Source organism: Taudactylus pleione, unplaced genomic scaffold, assembly GCF_031769625.1.
Source record: "Taudactylus pleione unplaced genomic scaffold, aTauple2 ptg000155l, whole genome shotgun sequence".
Lineage (NCBI taxonomy): Eukaryota > Metazoa > Chordata > Amphibia > Anura > Myobatrachidae > Taudactylus > Taudactylus pleione.
The window spans coordinates 5,033,412-5,052,911 of NW_028284557.1; the positions used below are offsets into that span (position 1 = coordinate 5,033,412).

At 43.4% G+C, this 19,500-nt stretch overlaps 1 protein-coding gene across 7 annotated transcripts in view; it reads left to right on the forward strand.

Annotated features, from left to right (window-relative positions):
- CDK12 (cyclin dependent kinase 12) overlaps nucleotides 1-19,500 on the forward strand; it is a 189,145-nt gene that overhangs the window by 25,940 nt on the left and 143,705 nt on the right. For all 7 annotated transcript variants that reach the window (XR_015878797.1, XR_015878798.1, XM_088474618.1 and 4 more), the window contains 2 exons: nucleotides 5,236-5,412; nucleotides 5,759-5,898. Coding sequence is in view for 5 of the 7 variants with exons in the window: in XM_088474618.1 (XP_088330744.1) it covers nucleotides 5,236-5,412; nucleotides 5,759-5,898 (317 nt within the window). In the remaining 2 variants the exon portion in view is untranslated. The remainder of the gene's footprint in view (nucleotides 1-5,235; nucleotides 5,413-5,758; nucleotides 5,899-19,500) is intronic.

The following is a 19,500-nucleotide window of genomic DNA, read 5'->3' on the forward strand; positions in this document are numbered from 1 at the left end:
TCCTCTGCATCTTCTACTACGGCCGTATCTCCTGTTTCATGGCCCATGCTTGCATCCGGGTCAGGCCTGTCTCGCTTTGACGGGGTGGCTTTTGAGACATCCATCCTGAGGGCCAGGGGTTTTTCAGGTCAGTAATTCGTACCATGCTCCGTGCCCGCAAAATCGCTTCAGCTAGAATTTATCACTGGGTTTGGAGGATTTATTTTTCATGGCATTAGTCAAGGGGCCTTAACCCTCGGTCCTTTCGGTCTCTCATGGGTTCACTCTTCCCTGCAGGCAGGCCTGGATTTGGGTCTTCGTCTTTCGTCCCTGAAGGTTCAGGTTTCCGCCCTCCTGTTCTTTTTCGGATACTGATTACGTTGCTGCCTGACGTCAGGTCCTTTTTTTAGGGAGTCCTCCACATGCAGCCCCCCTTTGTTCCTCCGGTGGCTCCATGGGACTTGTATTTATTCCTTAGGGAACTTCAGTCTTCTCCATTTTAGCTCTTGGAGTCGGTGGACATTCGCTGGCTCACGTGGAAACACTGTTCCTTCTGGCCATAGCGTCGGTCTGGAGAGTGTCAGACTTGGATGCGTTGTCGTATAGCTCTTTTCGGTCTTTCACTCGGACCGGGACGTGCTTCGGGCTAAGCTAAGCTGCCTTCCGAAGGTAGTTTCTATGTTCCACATCAATCAGGAGATTGTTGTTCCGGCTTTTCAATCGCCTGATTCTTCTCTGGAGGAGACCTCTTTTGATGTAGTGCGTGCTCTCCGGATCTATGTAGACCGCACTAGGGATCTCCGTAAGTCAAATTCCTTTTTTAGTGCCTTACGGTTTTCACAAACGGGGCTAGCCGGCTACGAAGCAGACCTTGGCCCGCTGGCTCAGTTTTGACCATCCGCCAGATGTATGCTTCTCCCTGCTCCTGCCTTGGTAACTGTTTATTCCACCAGGTCGGTTGGTACTTTTTGGGCAGCTCGCCGGAGTGCCTCGGCGGAGCAGCTTTGCAGGGCAGCTACGTGGTTTCTCGCTCCTGCCTTTGGCTTGCTAACTAAACTGGCCTGGTTGGCAGCGGGGTATAGGGGAGAAGGAGGCTGGGCTGCAAGGTCCGTCAAAGATTAACTGTTTGGTGCCCACTTCTCCTGCACAGCCCTATACCCTAGTGTTGTCCCTGTGTCTCCTATGGAACTTGAAGAAAAGGATTTAACCAGATAAGAACATAAATCTCCTTTTTGGTGGAATTCAATTGTACGCAATGTGCCGCCATCTTACACATATATGCCAGTTACAGTTATCTATGCACCTCTATAGGATGCGAGGGAAAATTTGCAATGCCGGCAGGTGCGAGTACAGTACGTATAGTTGAATTCCTCTCCCTTTGTTGGTCGCAGCTTTTCTTCATGCTTAAAACCAATAATTTGTATCTATTTTCTTTTCCATGCCTTACTTTACAACAGCGACAGGTGATATTCTTAAATGAATTCCCTTCTCTCTCTATTGCCATGTGGTACTACTGTACAATATTCAACATGGCTATTTGTTCAGTATTTTGTGAAAAATATTCGTTGAGTAAAGCTGTAATTTTTGTGAAGCAACAACTGCTTGCAGTTACTCATTTAAGGTTTTTGGGAATTGATTCCAAAGTTTGCTCCCAGCAATCAACTTCCTCAGTGATCAAGTGGCAAAGTTTTAGCCTTTCAGTTTTCTGTTGAAAGTTCTGTAACTTGGAATGCACCCAGAGCTCTTATTACGGAGATCTGACTATTGCGTTATCTCCATGATGGCTGACAAACTTATTACTACTTAATCCTTTTCTTTTCTTTTTTTTTTTTCTAAAAATTTTCTTCAGGATTCTGCTTTTAAGGTCTTGATGTACAAATGGAAAGTTTAGATACCGAAGCATAGTATGTCACAGATTTACTTTCAGCCTTGAGACTATAATCATTGCTGTCTTTTTGCCTTAAGTTTAATAGACATGTCCATCTTAAAGTGACTTCTTGCCACGTTGGAACACTCATTCTTTCCTAAAAGCAATGACCATAGAAATATTAATTTTATTCACCTCGTATACAAAACAAACTGGGTAGTCTGCGCACACCCAGTGGCTACTTTATTAAGCACACCTTATTACTGGTTAGGACCCCCACTCCTTCCCCCAGAACTGCTGAATTCTTTGTGGCATAGTTTCAAGAAGGTACTGGAGCATTTACTAGAGATTCTTGTTGATATGATAGCTTTACTTATAGTCCGATGACCCGGGAAATACACAGGTTTATCAACCCGTGAATTTCCCAGGTCTCAGTCCCCGACCTTGGTACAGAGACTTCGACTCGGTCATTTGCATCCACACATAGCAAAAACTCAGGTTTTTGCACTGTGTGAAAGGGGTATTAGTTGCTCCAATTTTAACAGATACACTTTTTTTTGGTTTTTGAGAAAAGTACATCTGTGCTAATAAATGTAAGAGTTGAGATATGGCAGAAATAATAAATTATCATGGAATGTCTTAAACAATATAGCACATTTTAATATATTAATAATAAACAAACCAATAAATTACATATATTCAAAAGCTCAAAAACTGATGGTTATTGACTTATGGAATTCATGACCAATTTACCCTCATAAAGTTGAATCAGCAACCTGAACGTGCTAGTGTAAATAAATACGGAATTGTAAAGAGTCCCAATTATTATGCTACAGTTCCAGACAAATAACTAATCCAAATTACCAGTAGAGATCTGGCATAGATTGGATAAGCCACCTGGATGTCCGTTCTTTAGGAGCCGCTCTGTGGTTGTGAAGAAGCTGCTGCAGGCTCAATGTAATCCGGCTGATGTAGTGCCTATTGAAAGGCAAGAGGAGGGATCCCTCTCAAATGGACAACATAAGTCTCTGCTGTAACTGTGGTCTAGAGCAAGTAAATATGAGGCCATCTGGAGCTTAAGACTGCTGATATCCTGTACAGTGGCCAGATAGGAAATGGCAGTAAGCGGCACCTCTGGTTAGTATGATGAAGTGGGGCAAAAGCAAAGGTCTAGCAGTCATCCAAGGCACATATGTAACACAGCTGACTTGTTTCGCCTCAGCATATAGTGGCTTTTTCAAATGTACATTTATGCTGCAAGTCTCCTATTTAACCATAATTCCAAGGTTTTTGTTTTTTTTTTGCATTGAGATTTGTTGACTTGTAGATGCTATTGGAGTTCACTAAACCAATTGTTTTTTACACCATTTGTGGACTGGCCATGAAATAATGTACATGGCCAGCAATAATACTCAGGCTGTGGCATTTCAAATTATGCTCAGTTGGTATAAAGAGGCCTAATGAATGCCAAGAATTCATCCACCACACCATTATACCACCAGCAGCCGGAACTATTGGCACAAGGCAGGATGGATCCATGTTTACTCCATATTCTAGCTCTACCTATCTGCATGTCACAAATAAAGATTAATCAGTCCAGGCATCATTTTTATGATCTTCACCTTTCCAATTTTGGTGAAGCGATGACCACGAACCTCAGTTTCTTGTTCTTAGATGAGAGTAGTGGAACCTGGTGTGGCCTGCCGTAGCCCATTCACTACAACATTTGACATATGTTCTGCTTCTTATCACTGTTGTGATGCTTGTTTATTTGCATTACTGCTGCCTTCCTGTCAGCTTGACACCAATTTGGCTATTCTCATCTGACCTCTTTTTATTAACAAGGTGTTTTTGCTCATAGAACTGCCGCCCACTTGATATTTTTTGTTTTGCACACCATTCTTTGTAAACTCTAGACATGTCAGATAATTAGCAGATACCCAGATCACTATCTGGCACCAGCAATCGTTCCACAGTCAGTCACATTTATTCCCCATTCTGGTTTTTGGTCTGAACAATTGAACTTTTTGACTGTCGGCATGTTATGCATTGATCTGCTGCAACACGATTGCCTGATAAGAGATTTATATTCGCATGCAGGCATTCCTAAGAGAATGGCCATGAATTATAAATGCGTATATGCGGTGGTTTGGGATTACTGCATCAGATTTTTAATATTTGAACAGCAGGTAAAATGGTAATTTGACTCTCTCTCATGTTTAAATTGTCATTGAATATTTGAACAGTTAAAAACTGCAATCTTTCTCTTTCTTTCTCACCATTTTTAATTGCTTTTTAAGGGGGCAGTTCAACTGGTGGCTGTCAGTGCTAGGTGCCCGACGGAGCAATTCAATTGTTGCTCCGTTTGGGCGTGAACAGCCTCCTGCATTTCTGCTTGCCCCCTCCTGAGGAGCAGAGATGTGTGAAAAGTCCGTGGTTTGGGCACCCTAACTTTAGCCGTTTTACATGGCTAAACTTGATCCAATTGGGTGTTACAAGCGCTATAATTAATGGTCGCTCGAAAACAATTGAATTGTAACATTGGGCACCCATTAATTAGCGTGCCTTTAGAAAAGGGTTGAATTGCCCACTAACTAGTTAACTTCTAATGTAGTGGTTCCAAACCATATACACGTACCATTGGCACCAATTTCAATGTTAGGAGTTTTGTGCAACCTACTGTTGAATTGTGTTTGAAACAATATGGATAACATGCCCATGTAAATGTTTTTTATTGCACAATTTCATCTACTACAGTCCATTATAATGTATACAAGTTATTAATCATGTTTTAAACCACCCCCTTACTGTTATGCAATTGTTGGTCTGTATGTTAAGATGGTGTCCTAAAAATAACTTTTACTAAATGTACCACCGTATTAGCCAAATCATATTTTTTAAAGTGTTTGAACGCACCATGAGCTTCATTCCCTATTTGATATTGCATAGTTATCTGTTGAAACCCTCTCCCATTTTAATTTTACATTGATGCCTAAATGAATTTTCAGGATATAAAAACACGTCTCTATATTTGGGTGTGTTAAATTGAACCAGAGTTATTAGTCGTTCTGTGTGAGTGCTCTTGCAGTTAAATGGCTTTCCAGCAGTATATTGTCTGAATAAGAAGTTTCTTGGGGTAGGGATACTCTCCGACTTTTGGGGAGCAAACCAGATATACTTCAAAACTTAATTTTAAACATTTTGCATAATATAATTTCCAGACTATTGGTAATCTGTTTGTCTGTATGCTTTATACTGGATAGTCTACTTTTGTCTGCATTGTTCGTACTTACCTACTGCAGACACAGATTTGTGTTTTTGTTTTTTTTTGTTATACAGCAACTTTATCAACTGCATCTTTTTTCTTTTATAAAATTCTTTGTTCACAGTCCCATGGAGATTATCCCTCCCAAGCCAGTCAAGAAGAATAGGGAGCACAGACCCCGGCACCTCCTAACGGATCTCCCTTTGCCACCTGAACTGCCAGGGGGAAATCCTTCTCCTCCAGAATCGCCAGAGCCTAAAGTGATAACACCTCCACAACAACCTATAAGGAAAAGACCAAAGTAAGTTTTTATACTGATCCTTCAGACAATTTTGTTTTGATATCTGTAGTTTGTAGTAGTACATAATTATTCCTTGTGACTGCAGGTTGTTCAGATGGAAATGTTAACATAGATCTGCTGCCCTCTAAAGTTGATATTGTCACACGTTCGTTTTAATTGCAATACATTTAACTTTTATTTTGTATGGCTTGAGTTGCATTTACTTAAACAATAATTAGTGATTTTAGCTCCAATTCACTAATAATTAACCTTGGGTTAGAGAGAAAACTACGTGCAGGCGGTGGACTTTTCCAGCCTGAAATGTGTTTTTTCACAATGATCACTTTGTTTTCTGTCTGTGTCTCAGAATATGCTGTCCCCGTTATGGTGAAAGAAAACAAAAAGAAATTGACTGGGGTAAACGCTGTGTGGACAAATTTGATATTATTGGTATCATCGGTGAAGGAACCTATGGTCAGGTTTACAAAGCCAAGGACAAGGATACTGGTATGAAAAACTAACATGCAGTAGCATTTCCACATACACTTTACATTGCTTGTGTTCCTGCCTGTACTGGCATGAGTTATACATTTAAACCTGCTAAAGACCCTTAGGACTAGATTCAATTAGCCGGGAAAAGCGTTCACAGGTGCAAACTTTTCGCAGAAAACTGCATATCTTGCAATCCTGTTGCTGCAGTTTTCGCATGTGCGAAAACTCCATAGACAAAAAATGGCGAGAAGTTTTCACCATCCTCAGAGCTGGTGAAAAAATTAGCAAAATCCCTATTTTTTGCAAAAAATGTGGGGACTTGGTTCAGAACCCTTTGGACACTCCACCTATTGACTTATTTGGCAAAAAATATTTTTTCATTCGCTTAATTTGGCCAATAATGAAATTACAATTTTGGGGTGAAAAAAAATTAGAAGTTGTAGAAAATGGATTTAAAGTACTGGGTCAGGTACTTTAGGGGGCTGTATGGATGGGATATGTATTTTTAGGCTTGCAGGTGGCTGCCGCAGGTGTATTCTGTATTAACATTTTTTTAAACTACACTTTATAAACACAAAATTGTACTAGTACCCATTTTAATGTACCCCAAATTTAACTACAGCTATTATCTCCAAAAAGGATTGCTTTTCATAATTTTTCTACACTTAAGCAAATATGCGTATAACAGCCATTTGACACAATTGTAAGAACCCAAAATACTTTTATTATGGCTATTAATACACTTCTATATTGATTTCCGGTGTCAGTTGCGCTTTTTATGGGCAGACTGATTTCCTCAAAATGTGCTGTACTTTTCACTGATTTCACCATGTGCAGTTTTGCGAATGGTGCGAAAACTTCTCCTGCATTAAGTTTTCGTTTTTAACTCTGCTACTTGAATCTGCCCCTTAATGATTAATGATTTATTAAAATGACGCAAATGTCTACTGCAGCACATAAAGACTAAAGGTGCTGTCTCTCTAGTACAACCTAGACTAGCGTTTTTCAACCTCTGTGCCGTGGCACTCTAGTGTGCCGCGAGCAGTTGTCAAGTGTGATGCGGCACTCAGATCACTTGTATTGTAGTGTTTTATTCCTGTGGAGGCCAATGGGTGTGTGTTTTTTTTTTGTTTTTTTTATGTGGGAGCCAATGTTTGTTTTTTCATTGGTCACGGACACCGCATCGCTGGATGGTGTGCTTTGGCAATTTTAATATTGTGTCGTGTGCTTCGAGTTGAAAAAGGTTGACCTAGACAATGAAAATCAAAATCAGATTGGTTATTGTTCCTGAATAAAGAAAAGTAATCTGGTGAAAAATATATTTTTTCTTCTTCATGCTCCTTAGGGGACACAGGGACTACTCTGGGGTATAGGCTGTCAGGTAGAGTCTGGGCACCAAATAGTTAAAGTATTCACATTCCGGCAGCCCAGTCTCCTCCTATACCCCATACCCCAGCCCAGTGTAAGTTTGGTGCTGCAGCAGCGGGCACCGTTACAGAGGGCTGCTAAAGCAGAATAAACACTTATTTGTTTTCTATGTAGTTTTGATTTATGAGTAGGAAGCACCAGGCGTCCTACAGGATGCCTGCACTGCTGCTCCACCAACCCCTGGCGCCAGTGGCCGTGGTGCTGGCAAGCGGGTCGGCGACCTCGGTTGGGTCCTCACAGCACAGAGGGCTGCAGTTTGACGCTGATGGAACACAGATTAGGCGGCTCCCTGCTTGCAGGGAGCCACATTGGCGTGGCTCTCACCGGTGGTGCTGACCGTGGGTGACTGGGTCGCCGCACCCCCGCTAGACCACCTTGCAGTGGGGGGGGATGTACAGTGTAGTCAGCCATTGTCAACAGGGGGAGGCAGGATCTCCATGTTAGCTCCTCCCCCGGCCCATAGTGTGATTCCTCACGGAGGCTTCCCGCCATTGGGTCACTCCTTCTTCTCGATCCTGTCAGACGCTGAGCGGCGATTGCTGTGCTGCTTACAAATAGTCTCCGGAGAGGTTGGCTCCTGTCTCCCTCTATACCTCCCCTCAGGTCAGATTATACAGTCTAGCTCCATCCAGCCGACTGGGGTTTGGATTGTTGAGCACTATATGCATAATAATTTTATGCATTGAATGTGACACTGTGCTTGTTCTCTATCTCTTGCTGTATACTGTCCTAAGCCCCACTAATTGTGAAATTTGTGCGGCCCCTACATTCTTTGCACTCTTCCTTGTTGCACACACCTTTTTATATAACTTGGTGTGTGGGAATTGCCTTGGAATTCAGTATCATGTCTTCCAAGAACAAAGCGCCCAGGGAGGTGGAGGCTCCTTTGCTGCGTACATGTAGAAATTGTTCTGCTGATCTTTCCCCGCAGGACATGGTCCTGGATGCTCTCTGTATCTGGTGCTGTACAGGCACAGCGTGAGGGCCCATCTACAGCTTTCATCCAGGATCCGGCATGGGCGGCCAACCTTTTGCAGGTAATGGTGCAGTTGGTTCATCGCATTGCAGCCCCTGCACCCGTTCTCCCCACCTTGGTGGTTTAGCCTGCCCCTATTATGCAGTCTCATCTGCAGCTGCCCGCGCTGGAACCCCCTTGGGCGAGCACCTTCTCCCAGTCAGTGCAGGGTTTAGCACAGATGTCCGCCTCATTCATCAGATGTTGGATAAGGACCGTACTTCTGGGCACAGACCAACCAGGTGCGAAAGCTCTGCCCCCCAGGCGGGTTATGCTTCACACTTGGAAATTAGAGACTTTCCTTAAGGACATTTTATTACCATGTAGGTGCTATCGCCCTTGTATCTGGGCCCTTGTGTTCAGCCCTTGTATCTGTTTGGGTGGCCGAGGCAATTGGCTCTTGGGCGGATGCCCTAGAAGAGGGCTTTTCTTTTGGGGCCCATGGGAACCAGTTGTTACCTCTCGTGGCACATATTAAGCAGGCCTCTTCCTATCTGGACAAAAGCGGCACTTGACACTGGTATCTTAACCTCCAAGGTGTCAGCTTCTAAGAAGGCCCTTCAGCCTCTTCCTTGCTACTGTGATATTCTCTTTGGTCTGGATTTGGACAAGATTGTAGCCACGGTAACAACTTCCAAAACATCATATCTGCCTTCTGCAACAGCCCTTAGGGCGCGAGCGTCTCCTTTTCCCTTCTTTTGCCTGCAAGGGAAAGCCAAGGGACAGGTGTTTTTTCTAGGTTCCAGAGTTCTACCTCCAAACCCATGAGCAAGCCGTCTTAGCCTACCAGACACCCGGCTGCTAAGCCAGCTGACAAGCATGCCTATTGATGGGGTGAACTCTCCCTGGGGGACCCGAGTGTGGGATGCCGGCTTCGGCGTTTTTTCTTCCGAGGCCTGGATGGTGACCACGACGGACGCCTGGTATGCGGTGTATTCTAGCAGGGCTACGCTCTGACCTTCCGGAAACGCATCCTCTGGTAAGGTTTTCTCCCAGGGACTGTAAGAGCAACAATTACCGGATGTTCGAAAGAACTGACAACGGACCGTTCTATGAGCACGTGTGCTAGTCCAAATAAGGCAGTGCCAGTCTGGATCCTTTACTGCTCAGTCTCTTTTCTCATTCCTTGCTGGTATTTGGATTCCAATTCCCACATGGTTCACCCGTCAACCACCTACACGTTTCAACCCTCAGCTAGGGTCTTTCAAGACCTGAAATGTGACTAGTCTTGAAAAAGACCCTAGCTAATTGTTGATCTTACAGCCACCTGGGGATACCCTTTTTATATATTGAATGCTTGTTTGTGATGCATATAATGTATTAAACTGTACTTTACTATATCAGTTTCCTTCTCCCCTCTGTTTTTATTGGTACTATGAACCTATGAGGGGGATGTTATGAGAAACACCTTTTACCGTAACATATGGTGGAGAATATCGGAAGAGGAATACTCTCTTGCTGTTCTTTGTGTATAGCGCTGGTTAAGTGACTACTTATTTTTGTTCTTTGCATTTACTTGATGGCGTCTTTGCACAACCGTAAGTTGCCCAGGTACTGCTCTCGCACCAGAAATCTGGGAGCTCTTCTGGTGGACCTTCCATCTCATGTACATAACCCCCTGGTCTCTCTTCGCAGGTTCTCCTCAAGTTGAAATTGGAAGAGGGCACAGTGATTCTGGCAGCTTTCAATTGGCTGTGGAGGGCTTGGTATGCAGATCTTCAGAGCCTCTCAATCGACGCTCCAGTTTGTCTCCCTCTACGGCCGTAACTTCTGTCTCTGGGCCCATGCTTCCACCCGGACATTCCTCGTTTTGAATGGGCTGCTCTGGAGACATCCGTCTGGAGAGCTAAAGGGTTTTCCCAGTCAGTATTTCGTACCATGCTGAATGTACAAAAACACTCCTCTGCTTGGATCTATCATCGGGTTTGGCACACGTACTTCTGCTGGTGTGCTACCAGGGTCCTTAACCCTAGATCCTTTAGGCTTTCCTAAGTCCTCTCCTTTCTACAGGCGGGTCTGGATTTGAGTCTTCGCCTTTCATCTTTGGAAGAGACCCGAATGGGCCGAAACCTGAACTTTCAGAGACAGATTGCTCTGATGCCCACACTTTCTTTCAAGGAGTGCTCTACATGCAGCCCCCGTTTGTTCCTTCGGTGGCACCTTGGGATTTGTCCTTGGTGCTTTGGGCTCATCAGTCGTCTTTCAAACCCTTGGACTCTGTGGACCTTCGTTGGCTCACCTGGAAGGCTATCTTCTGGCTATTGCTTCAGCCCGGAGGATGTCAGACTTGAGTGTGCTGTCGTGTCGCTCTCCTTTCACTCTGAACGGTCAGTTCTACGGACTTGGCTAGGATACCTTCTGAAGGTAGTTTCCAGGTTTCACCTCAATAAGGAGATTGTGGTCCTGGCTTTTCGGTCTCTGGAGCTTTCTGCGAAGGAGGCCTTTTTGGCTGTTATGAGGGCCCTCTGGATATATGTAGAGCATAACTGGGATATCCGGAAGTCTGGTTCCCTTTAAATCCTCTATGGCTTCTATAAGCGGAGCTGGCTGGCTACAAAGTAGACCATGGCCAGTTGTCTCCGTTTAACCATCCGTCACGCGTACCTGACCTTTCTGTCCTGGCTGTGGTGACTGCTCATTCCACCAGGTCGGTTGGTACCTCTTGAGTAGCTCATCGTGGCGCCTCTGGTGAGCTAATTTGCATGGCAGCTTCGTGGTCTTCTGCTAACACGTTTCTCTGTTTTTACTACTTTGACACCTTCGCCTCCGCGGATGCGGCTTTTGGGCAGAGGGTACTTAGAGCAACTCAGGAGCATCCCCTCCCTTAGGGGAAATGCTTTAGGATGTCCTGGCATAGTCCCTGTCCCCCCTATGGAGCATGAAGAATAAAAGGAGACTTATGTCTTATCTGTTAAGTTCTTTTATTCTAAATCCATAGGTGACACAGGGTGCCCACCCTGATGCACCTGGCTTGCGGGGACTTCCTCGGTTTCTGGTTCCCCGTCTCTACAGGTGTGTTTGTGTGCCAGTCTTCCTCCTTCCCACTCCTGCCTTGCGCTTGCTGACTTGACTGGCCTGGCCGGGGGCGGGGTATCAGGGAGGAGGAGCCTGGGCTGCCGGGGTGTGATGACTTTGGTTAAACAGTTCCTTCCTAGCCTATACCCCGTCGTAGTCCCTGTGTCCACTGTGGAATTAAAAGAAAAGGACTTAACCAGGTAAGACATGTCTCCTTATTTCATCCATGACAGACACTGGAGCACTTAGGTATAGGAACAGTCAATTATCTGCGGAAGCACCTTAACTGGTCCCAGCAGCTTGCTGATCACTTTTTTTTTTTTTCTTTTTTTCTTCTCCCTCCTTCCATCTCTCCCTGCTACCAGTCGTCTCTTTACCTGTAAAACCGCATCCGGAGTTCTGACATCTCAGGGCTCCTGTTAAGCGGTGGTGGCTGAGGAGGAAGGAAGGTGTCTGTGTGGTGAGGAAGGGCGCCGGAGAGTAGCAGTCTAGTGGCTGCCGAGATTGGAGGGTGTTATATCAGCACTTGTTAACGTCCTTTCAACTTTTGCGGGAGGTGGACCTGAAGTGGGTACTTTTTGGAAGTTATTTATTCTAATAGCAAGAGTATCAGAATTAAGAGCATATCTATGTCACATGGATCGCGTTATGTACACTATTTTCTTTCTATCTAAAGCAGTGTTGTGCTTTTTCCATTAATGAAGAAACTGTATTACAAACTTTTCTGCTAAATCAGTAAAATATCAGATAAGGTTTAGACATTAAAACATAAGTATCTTTAGAGGTCAACCAGAATGAAGGAAAACTGATAGTTTACTTATTGTGACACTAAAACTGGCCATACACCAGACCAACCTTCCTCCAACCATCCAACTAGTTGGTTGGTTGGAATGAAAATCCGGTAATGCATGGGAGCAAAACGGACGAAAGCTGTTGTTCAGACAAGTTGTTTAAATCAAAATGATTTAACCAACTTGCCTGAACGACCTTTTTTGTGTTTTCTGGTGTTTAGGAGCAAATTGCTGATGGTCATTTGCTCCCATACATTACTGGATAATTAATTCCAACCAACCATCTAATTGGATGGTTGGAGGAAAGTTGGTCTGGTGTATGGCTAGCTTCTGGGCAGATTACAGTCAGAGGTATTAGAGCCACCATTCAGCAGACACATGAGCTGGCTGTACTATCTTTCCCAATTAGGATCTCATATTATTGGATTGCATGGCATTAAGCTTCCACTGAACAGTTATGTACAGCAGTCACATGGGCCTCTGTTTATACATTGAGTTTTTAGATTCATTATTTTGCTTCCAGGGATACTTCCTTTGGACGGAAAATATTGGGTTCCTCCCCTAGGGGCAGCTTTTGTACATTCCCATAGTTGAGAAGTGTCCCCTAGATGGATATAGGGGAGAACCTGATTTTTGGTACTTGACGTTAAATCTTTCTCAAAGTCCATCTGGAGGACTTTCGATCCCTCCCCATCGAAGTGTGGGGGATATCCTGATATCTGTTAATCTTTTCATGTAAATTTTTGGAAGTGATAAAAACCCCATTTATTGGAATTTTCTCCAAGTGTGTATCTTATTACTCCTCTGGTGGCTGAGATGCACAGCCTCAACAGTGTTCTCCTTCTGGGACTGTACAATTTCAACAACAGACTCCAGCCTTTGAGACTGGGAAAGGCAGTAATTCTTCAGTTTTTGGATCCAAGAAGATTCAAAGCTCCCTATAAACATGCTGGAATACTTTAGTTTGGGGATGCCCATTATTTGGATGGTCAAGATCCCAACCGATTTGGCCACCATAGTTGCTAAAATCTCCAGAAGTGTCATCAAGAGTGTTATGGCCGCGAATGAGCTGCAATATGTGTAGCTAAACGCTCTGGTCATTGAAATTGGTTTTTATCCTGGTGTATAAAATAAGTTAATAACTAGATTTCATCAGCAGACAGCCTCCCCCTCTGTGGTAATGGCCCTTCAAACCGACATCTTTATTTCTTCTTCAGGGTTCATAGGGATACCATGAGGATAAATTTGGTTGGAGTGATCCAGACACCAAACAGTTAAGCTTTCAGCTCCCAAGATGCCTCAGGTCCTCCTCCACATATACCCTGGCCACAGGCATTCAGTTGTTCGTTTTGGTGCGGCAGGATTCAGATGCACCTTTGTAACGGGACTGCTCAGGAAGTCCCAAGCTATTATTTTGTTATATTTTCTTTCTATGTTTTTGAGTTAGCATTGCTGAGTCTAATTTAAGACACCTGCACCGCGACTCAGTTTACCTCTGCCGGGCCGCAAACACCGGTAACCTCTTTGGTGATTTCAGCGGGTCACGACAGAGCTTGCTAGCAGCGATGCTGGGGCCTGCACTGCAACCAGAAGCACGGAGATGTCGGGTAAGGCGATTCCTCACGGGGAATCGCGTGCGGCAGTCCTTGCTACCTGCTCTGGAGACGCACCGGAAGCCGCTGCAATGAGGGCTCGGAGCCATCTCCTCCCCCACTAGACAACTGGGGCCTTATCGTTTGACGCCGGGGATCGGCAGCAGACGCTTCTGCTGCCATGAGGCCAGCGTACCCGGCCGGTTGACGCAGCTTAGGGGGAGGTAGGCTCTCCCCCGGGTTAGGCATATAGTGCTCTATATCCTACCAAGCCTCGTGTTTGAGTAGTTGATACAAGGTCTATTGCATCTAAATTACATATGCATTGTATGTGACTGTTTCCTAGCTGCTGTGTTGATACTGCCTTTTTTTCTGACTGTCAGTTATAATTATCACGGTTTTTTCTCCTCATCCCTCTGGTACAGGTGGGTGGGTTTTTTTTCTGTGTACTTCATTTACTAGTATTTGTGAAGGCTGTCGCATTGCAAAGTTACCTTTTTGTTATTGAATATGTCAAAAGGCAAAGGGAAACAGGAGGTGAAGACCCCTGTGTTGCTTCCATGTAAATCCTGTTTGGCGGGCTTGTCACCTCAGCACTTTATACAGGATGGTTTGTGTGCTATCTGTTACAAAGAACCATTTCATCAGTCCAGTATACCAGCCCCTGTACAGGAGCCATCTTGGGTGTTGTCCTTGACTCAGGTGATGACGCAGCTAGTGGATCGTTTGGCTATTCCCACAATGCCTCCTTTCATGGGATACTCACAGCATGCTATGTTTTCCCCTCCTATACATCCTTCCTTGGTGGATGTTTATTTCCACTCAAGTCAGAGTTTGGCTTAGTTGGCTGTTGCGAACAGACTGGTAGTCACTAAGGCGCCGAAGTGGAAGTTATCTTTTTATCAGTCTGCTCAGCATGTAAATTCAGACGCAGCATCGAGGGAATCGGATGATGTGCCGGGTTCTTCTCCTCTACAGGAGTCTGCCTGCTACGTGGGATACCTCCAGTGGGATTCACTCCTGTCACATGGTAGTGTCCAAGCTCCTTGGGCGCAGCTTCAGCTGCTGCTGGTGTCCTCACCGCACACCGGAGGTTCAAAGTAGCGGTCAGTATGATCTGTCCTTTGGCGGTGGAGGACAGATCCGCGTCTACCCTGTTCCGTCACCAGAGCCGCTGGTGTTAACTTATTGTGGCTGCGGTTAAGAGCGGGGCCTAGTGTCTGCTTTCCCAGCAGAAGCCCTAATTTCCTGGTTGCCCCATTTGGTGCTTACCCAGAGGGGAATGCACTCCTTGGCTGGCAGGCTTGTTCACTATGAAGGAGCGATCCTAGGCACCCCTCGTCCATTTTCAAATCACTTCTGGAGGCAGACTGCTCGCTTTGCCCACCAGAACCACAACCAAGCAGCAGCTCCACAGGGTTCCAGTATCCAGACGCTGTAAGACAGGTTCTGCAGGTAGGCAGACTACTATAGTTGTACTATAGTTGCTGCCTTTAAAGGTATATTGGGATGCAACCTGTTTAAAACCTATGTATATCTAAGGGTCACCTGAGCTCTGCGAGGTGCACCACTGTGACCTGTATGTCAGGGTGCTTTTTCCAATAGAAAGCTCCCTGGGATGGAGCAAGTAAAGTTGGTGTTGGTAGCCAGAAGCCTTCCTGCAGGGAAGAGCTGGGCGCCCGGCAAATAGCACCTCTGTTGAGTGCCATACTGGCCAAAGAGTAGATATGCCCCTGGATGGATGTACTCTCTCTAAATGTGTATTACTAATGATATTGCAGTGTTTAGGTCCAGAGGTGGCAATTCTCTGACAACCTGGCGCAATATAGAACGCAGTCTGCACGTTATATGTCAGGCTGTTTGTACTGTGTGTGAGCTCCTGCTGATGGGCAGCAAAAGGAACAAGCATTACCTTATTTACAAACCTTTCCCTATCCTATTCTGCGGTCTTCTTGCCTGAGACGGAAACCCAGTCTAGGGGCCTTTCTTAAGTCTGGGTGGTGACATAAGGATTGTGCCACTTACACTTAAAGCCATGCTAAAATGGCTGTAAGTGCTGGGTATGCAGTGAAAGGGGCAAAGTATGGTCCACTCATTCCATTTAGGCCCTCCACCTCAGAGCATTTCTCAGTTTAAGATTACACATAGTATAGGTTTTGCCCCTTTGCCAATATGAAGGAACAACCTCGTTTTGGTTGTGTTTTGACACCTGCAAGTAGCGGAGTCATCCAGCCAAGGGTTTTTAAGTTGAACCACAGGATGGATAAGCTGTGTTTGTGGACAAGCATTCCTAATCAACCCATCATCCGTTCCATAGGGTTTTCCTCCAGTGGTAATTTTTCTGTACATCCCCAAAAAAGATAAAAGGAAAATAATTAATAAGACAAAATGTAGTAAAATAATGAAAATATTTATTCATAATAATTTCACATGATATTGTAACTAAATATCAAAATTATAATTTTATAGTATAACAAATTTCAGATTAAATTTGTCTTTCATCAATGTGTCCTCCTTTGTCGCATATCACTGCTTCACATAATAATTTGGGCATTCGAGACACCAACTTTTCTAAACTTTCATAAGTTGTGCCTTTCCAGACCTCGTTCAGACATTCCCATAAGTTTTTAGTATTTTGTTGGAGCCATTACATGAATTTTTCTGTTTAATTCATCCCAGAGTTTCTCAGTGGGATTGAGATCAGGTGACTGAGATGGCCATGTCATAATTTGTAGAACTTTCTGCTTTTGTTTACTTTTCAAATAATTGATACACAGTTTAGATGTGTGCTTAGGGTCGTTATCTTGTTGCATGATGAACCCCTTTCCAATATATCGAGTTCCACTTGGTGCAGCGTAATGTACTAAAATACTGTGGTATTGTTTCTTATCCATAGTTAATATTTGAACTAAATATCCAGCCCTTCCTCCACCAGAACCACCCCAAATCATGACATGACCACCACCATGTTTAACTGTATGATTTATACTATTATTTAACATACGTTCTCAGACCATTCTTCGAACATACTGACGTCTTCTGGATCCGAAAGTTCAAACTTTTTTTCCACTGATCCAGTGTCCAATACCGGTGTTCTTTGGCCCATCGCAAGGCGTTTTACTTTATTTACAAATCTCAATGGTTTTCTGCAAGCTATTCGACCATTTTAGTCCTACATTACGCATACGTCTTTTAACTGTACCAACTGATACTGGGGTTTGTCTAATTTTATTGAGTAGTTCTTTGATTGCAGTTGCTGGGAGTCTTCGATTTTGCTTACTCATTACGCTAATGTTTTAATCCTCTTTGATGTACGTCTGGGTCATCCAGAACATTTTAGTCACGTTGGTACCTGTTTCTTTGTATCAAGCTAATGTATACGTTACACTAGACCATGGAATGTTTAGTTTTTGGCAAATTGTTGATGAGTATAGCTGCCTTCAGAAAGAGTTTGAATGTTACCACGCAATTAAAGTGAATAATCGCGTCTTCATTTTGAATGTTATGGTTCTTGTTGATTTTAACATAGTAAAGAAGGAAATTAAAATGATAAAAGTAAGATATAAAATATTCAATTAATAAAATATATCTTACATAAAATATTATTGAATAAAATTAATCAATATACATACCAGATTTATTAATGGCCAGGTAAATTACGTATACTTTAGCATGTCAATAAACTCTTGGGACTGGGATGAAACTGAAATACGCTTGTGTTTACAAATAATATGGTAAATTAAGTACAGTACATTTAAAGTAAAGTCCTAAAGTCTTGTTTCTAATCAAAATGATTTTAGGGAGCAATTAAAGTTGATATTCATTAAGAGAGAGGAATATAAGTAATCATATAAGCTTTGGCCAAAGACTTTTGCATGCTAGTGTATCGTCTGCTCAGAAGTGGTAAAAAAAAAATCGCTGCTAAAAACCAGCCCAAACCCCTGTAAAATTCTTTTGCGCTTGTAATTAGATAGCTTTTCTTGAAAAAGCCAGTTTTACTGTGGAGTTTTCTTTCCTCGAGAAAATGAAAATCGGCGAAAAATTAGTTTTCTCGAAATACATGTACAGTGTTGCTTGAAAGTTTGTGAACCCTTCAGAATTTTCTATTTCTGCTGAAATTTGGCCTAAAACTACTTCAGATGTTCTTAAATTAGATAGAGAACCAAATCAAACAAAATATACAAAAAAATTAGATATGCTAATTTTTTTTCTTTTGAGGAAAATTTTCCAATATCACATCTGAGTGTCAAAAGTATGTGAACCTTTAGGCTTAGCAGATATTTTGAAGGTGAAATTAGTCGGGTATTTTTAATCTATGGGAAGACAATTGTGAGTGAACAACCTGTCTTCTAAAAAAAAAAAACGGATCTATCAAAGTCTGATGTTCACAACACGTTTGTGGAAGTGTATCATGCCACGAACAAAAGAGATTTCAGAGGAAGAGTTCTTGATGTTCATCAGGCTGGAAAAGGTTACAAAACCAGATCTAAGAGTTCAGGTCCTGAGTTATAACAATGAACGAAAATCGTTCAAGCGCGCTCCCGTTTGTAGTTCATTTCAGACTAACCAACATAACGATTTTCATTAAGGGAAGGAACATTTTTCGTTCATCGTTGCAAAAATTGTTCATTACACTTCAAAAAATTGTTCACTTTTCAAGGGACAATCTGACAGGGGACAATCGTTGGTTACAAAATTGTTACGTGTGTATGCACCTTTACAGTAGGCAGAATTTGATCATATGGAGGAAATTCCAGACAATTATTACCTTCCCCAGGAGTGGTTGACCAACAAAGCTCACGCCAAGAGCAAGGCGTCTTAATAGTCTGCAAGGTCAGAAAGGAACCCAAGGAAACCTCTAAGCAACTGAAGGCCTCTCTCAAGCTGGCCACACACATAGCGATCGGCACACGATCAGCCGATGTGTACGATTTCCCTTGAAACTCTCCCCGGCAGCTCTGCACACGATCTGCAAATGTTCTTGTTCATGAGTCCATCATCAGGAGGACACTGAAAAACAGTGGTGTGCATGGCAGGATTTTAAGGAGAAAGCCACTGTTCTCCAAAAAGAGCATTGCTGCCCGTCTGCAGTTTGCTAAAGATCACCTGGACAAGCCAGAAGACTATTGGAACAGTGTGTTGTGGACAGGGGAGTCCAAAATAGAGCTTTTTGGTTTAAATGAGAAGAGTTCTCTTTGGAGAAAGGAAAATGCTGCATTATAGTATAAAAATCTCATATCATCTGTGAAACGTGGTGGTGGTGGTATCATAGTTTGGGCCTGTTTTGCTGCATCTGGCCCAGGACAACTTGCCATCATTAACATGCAATGAATTCTGAATTATACCAGAATATTCTAAAGGAAAATGTTAGCATCATCTGTATATGAGCTGCATCTCAAGAGAACGTGGGTCATGCAGCAAGACAACGACCCAAAGCACACAAGTCATTCAACCAAAGAATGGTAACAGATGAATACATTTTAACGTTTTTTTTTCGAATGGCCAAGTCAAAGTTCTGACCTTAATCCAGTCGAAATGCTGTAGAAGGACCTGAAATGGGCAGTTCATGGGAGGAAACCCACCAACATAACAGAGTTGAAGCTATTTCGTACGGAGGAATGGGGTAAAATTCCTCCAAGCCAATGTTCAGGACTAATCAACAATTACCGGAAATATTTAGAAGAAGTAATTGCTGCACAAGGGGTTCAATACCAGATTCTGAAAGCAAAGGTTCACATACTTTTGCCACTAAGATATGTGATATTGGATCTTTTTC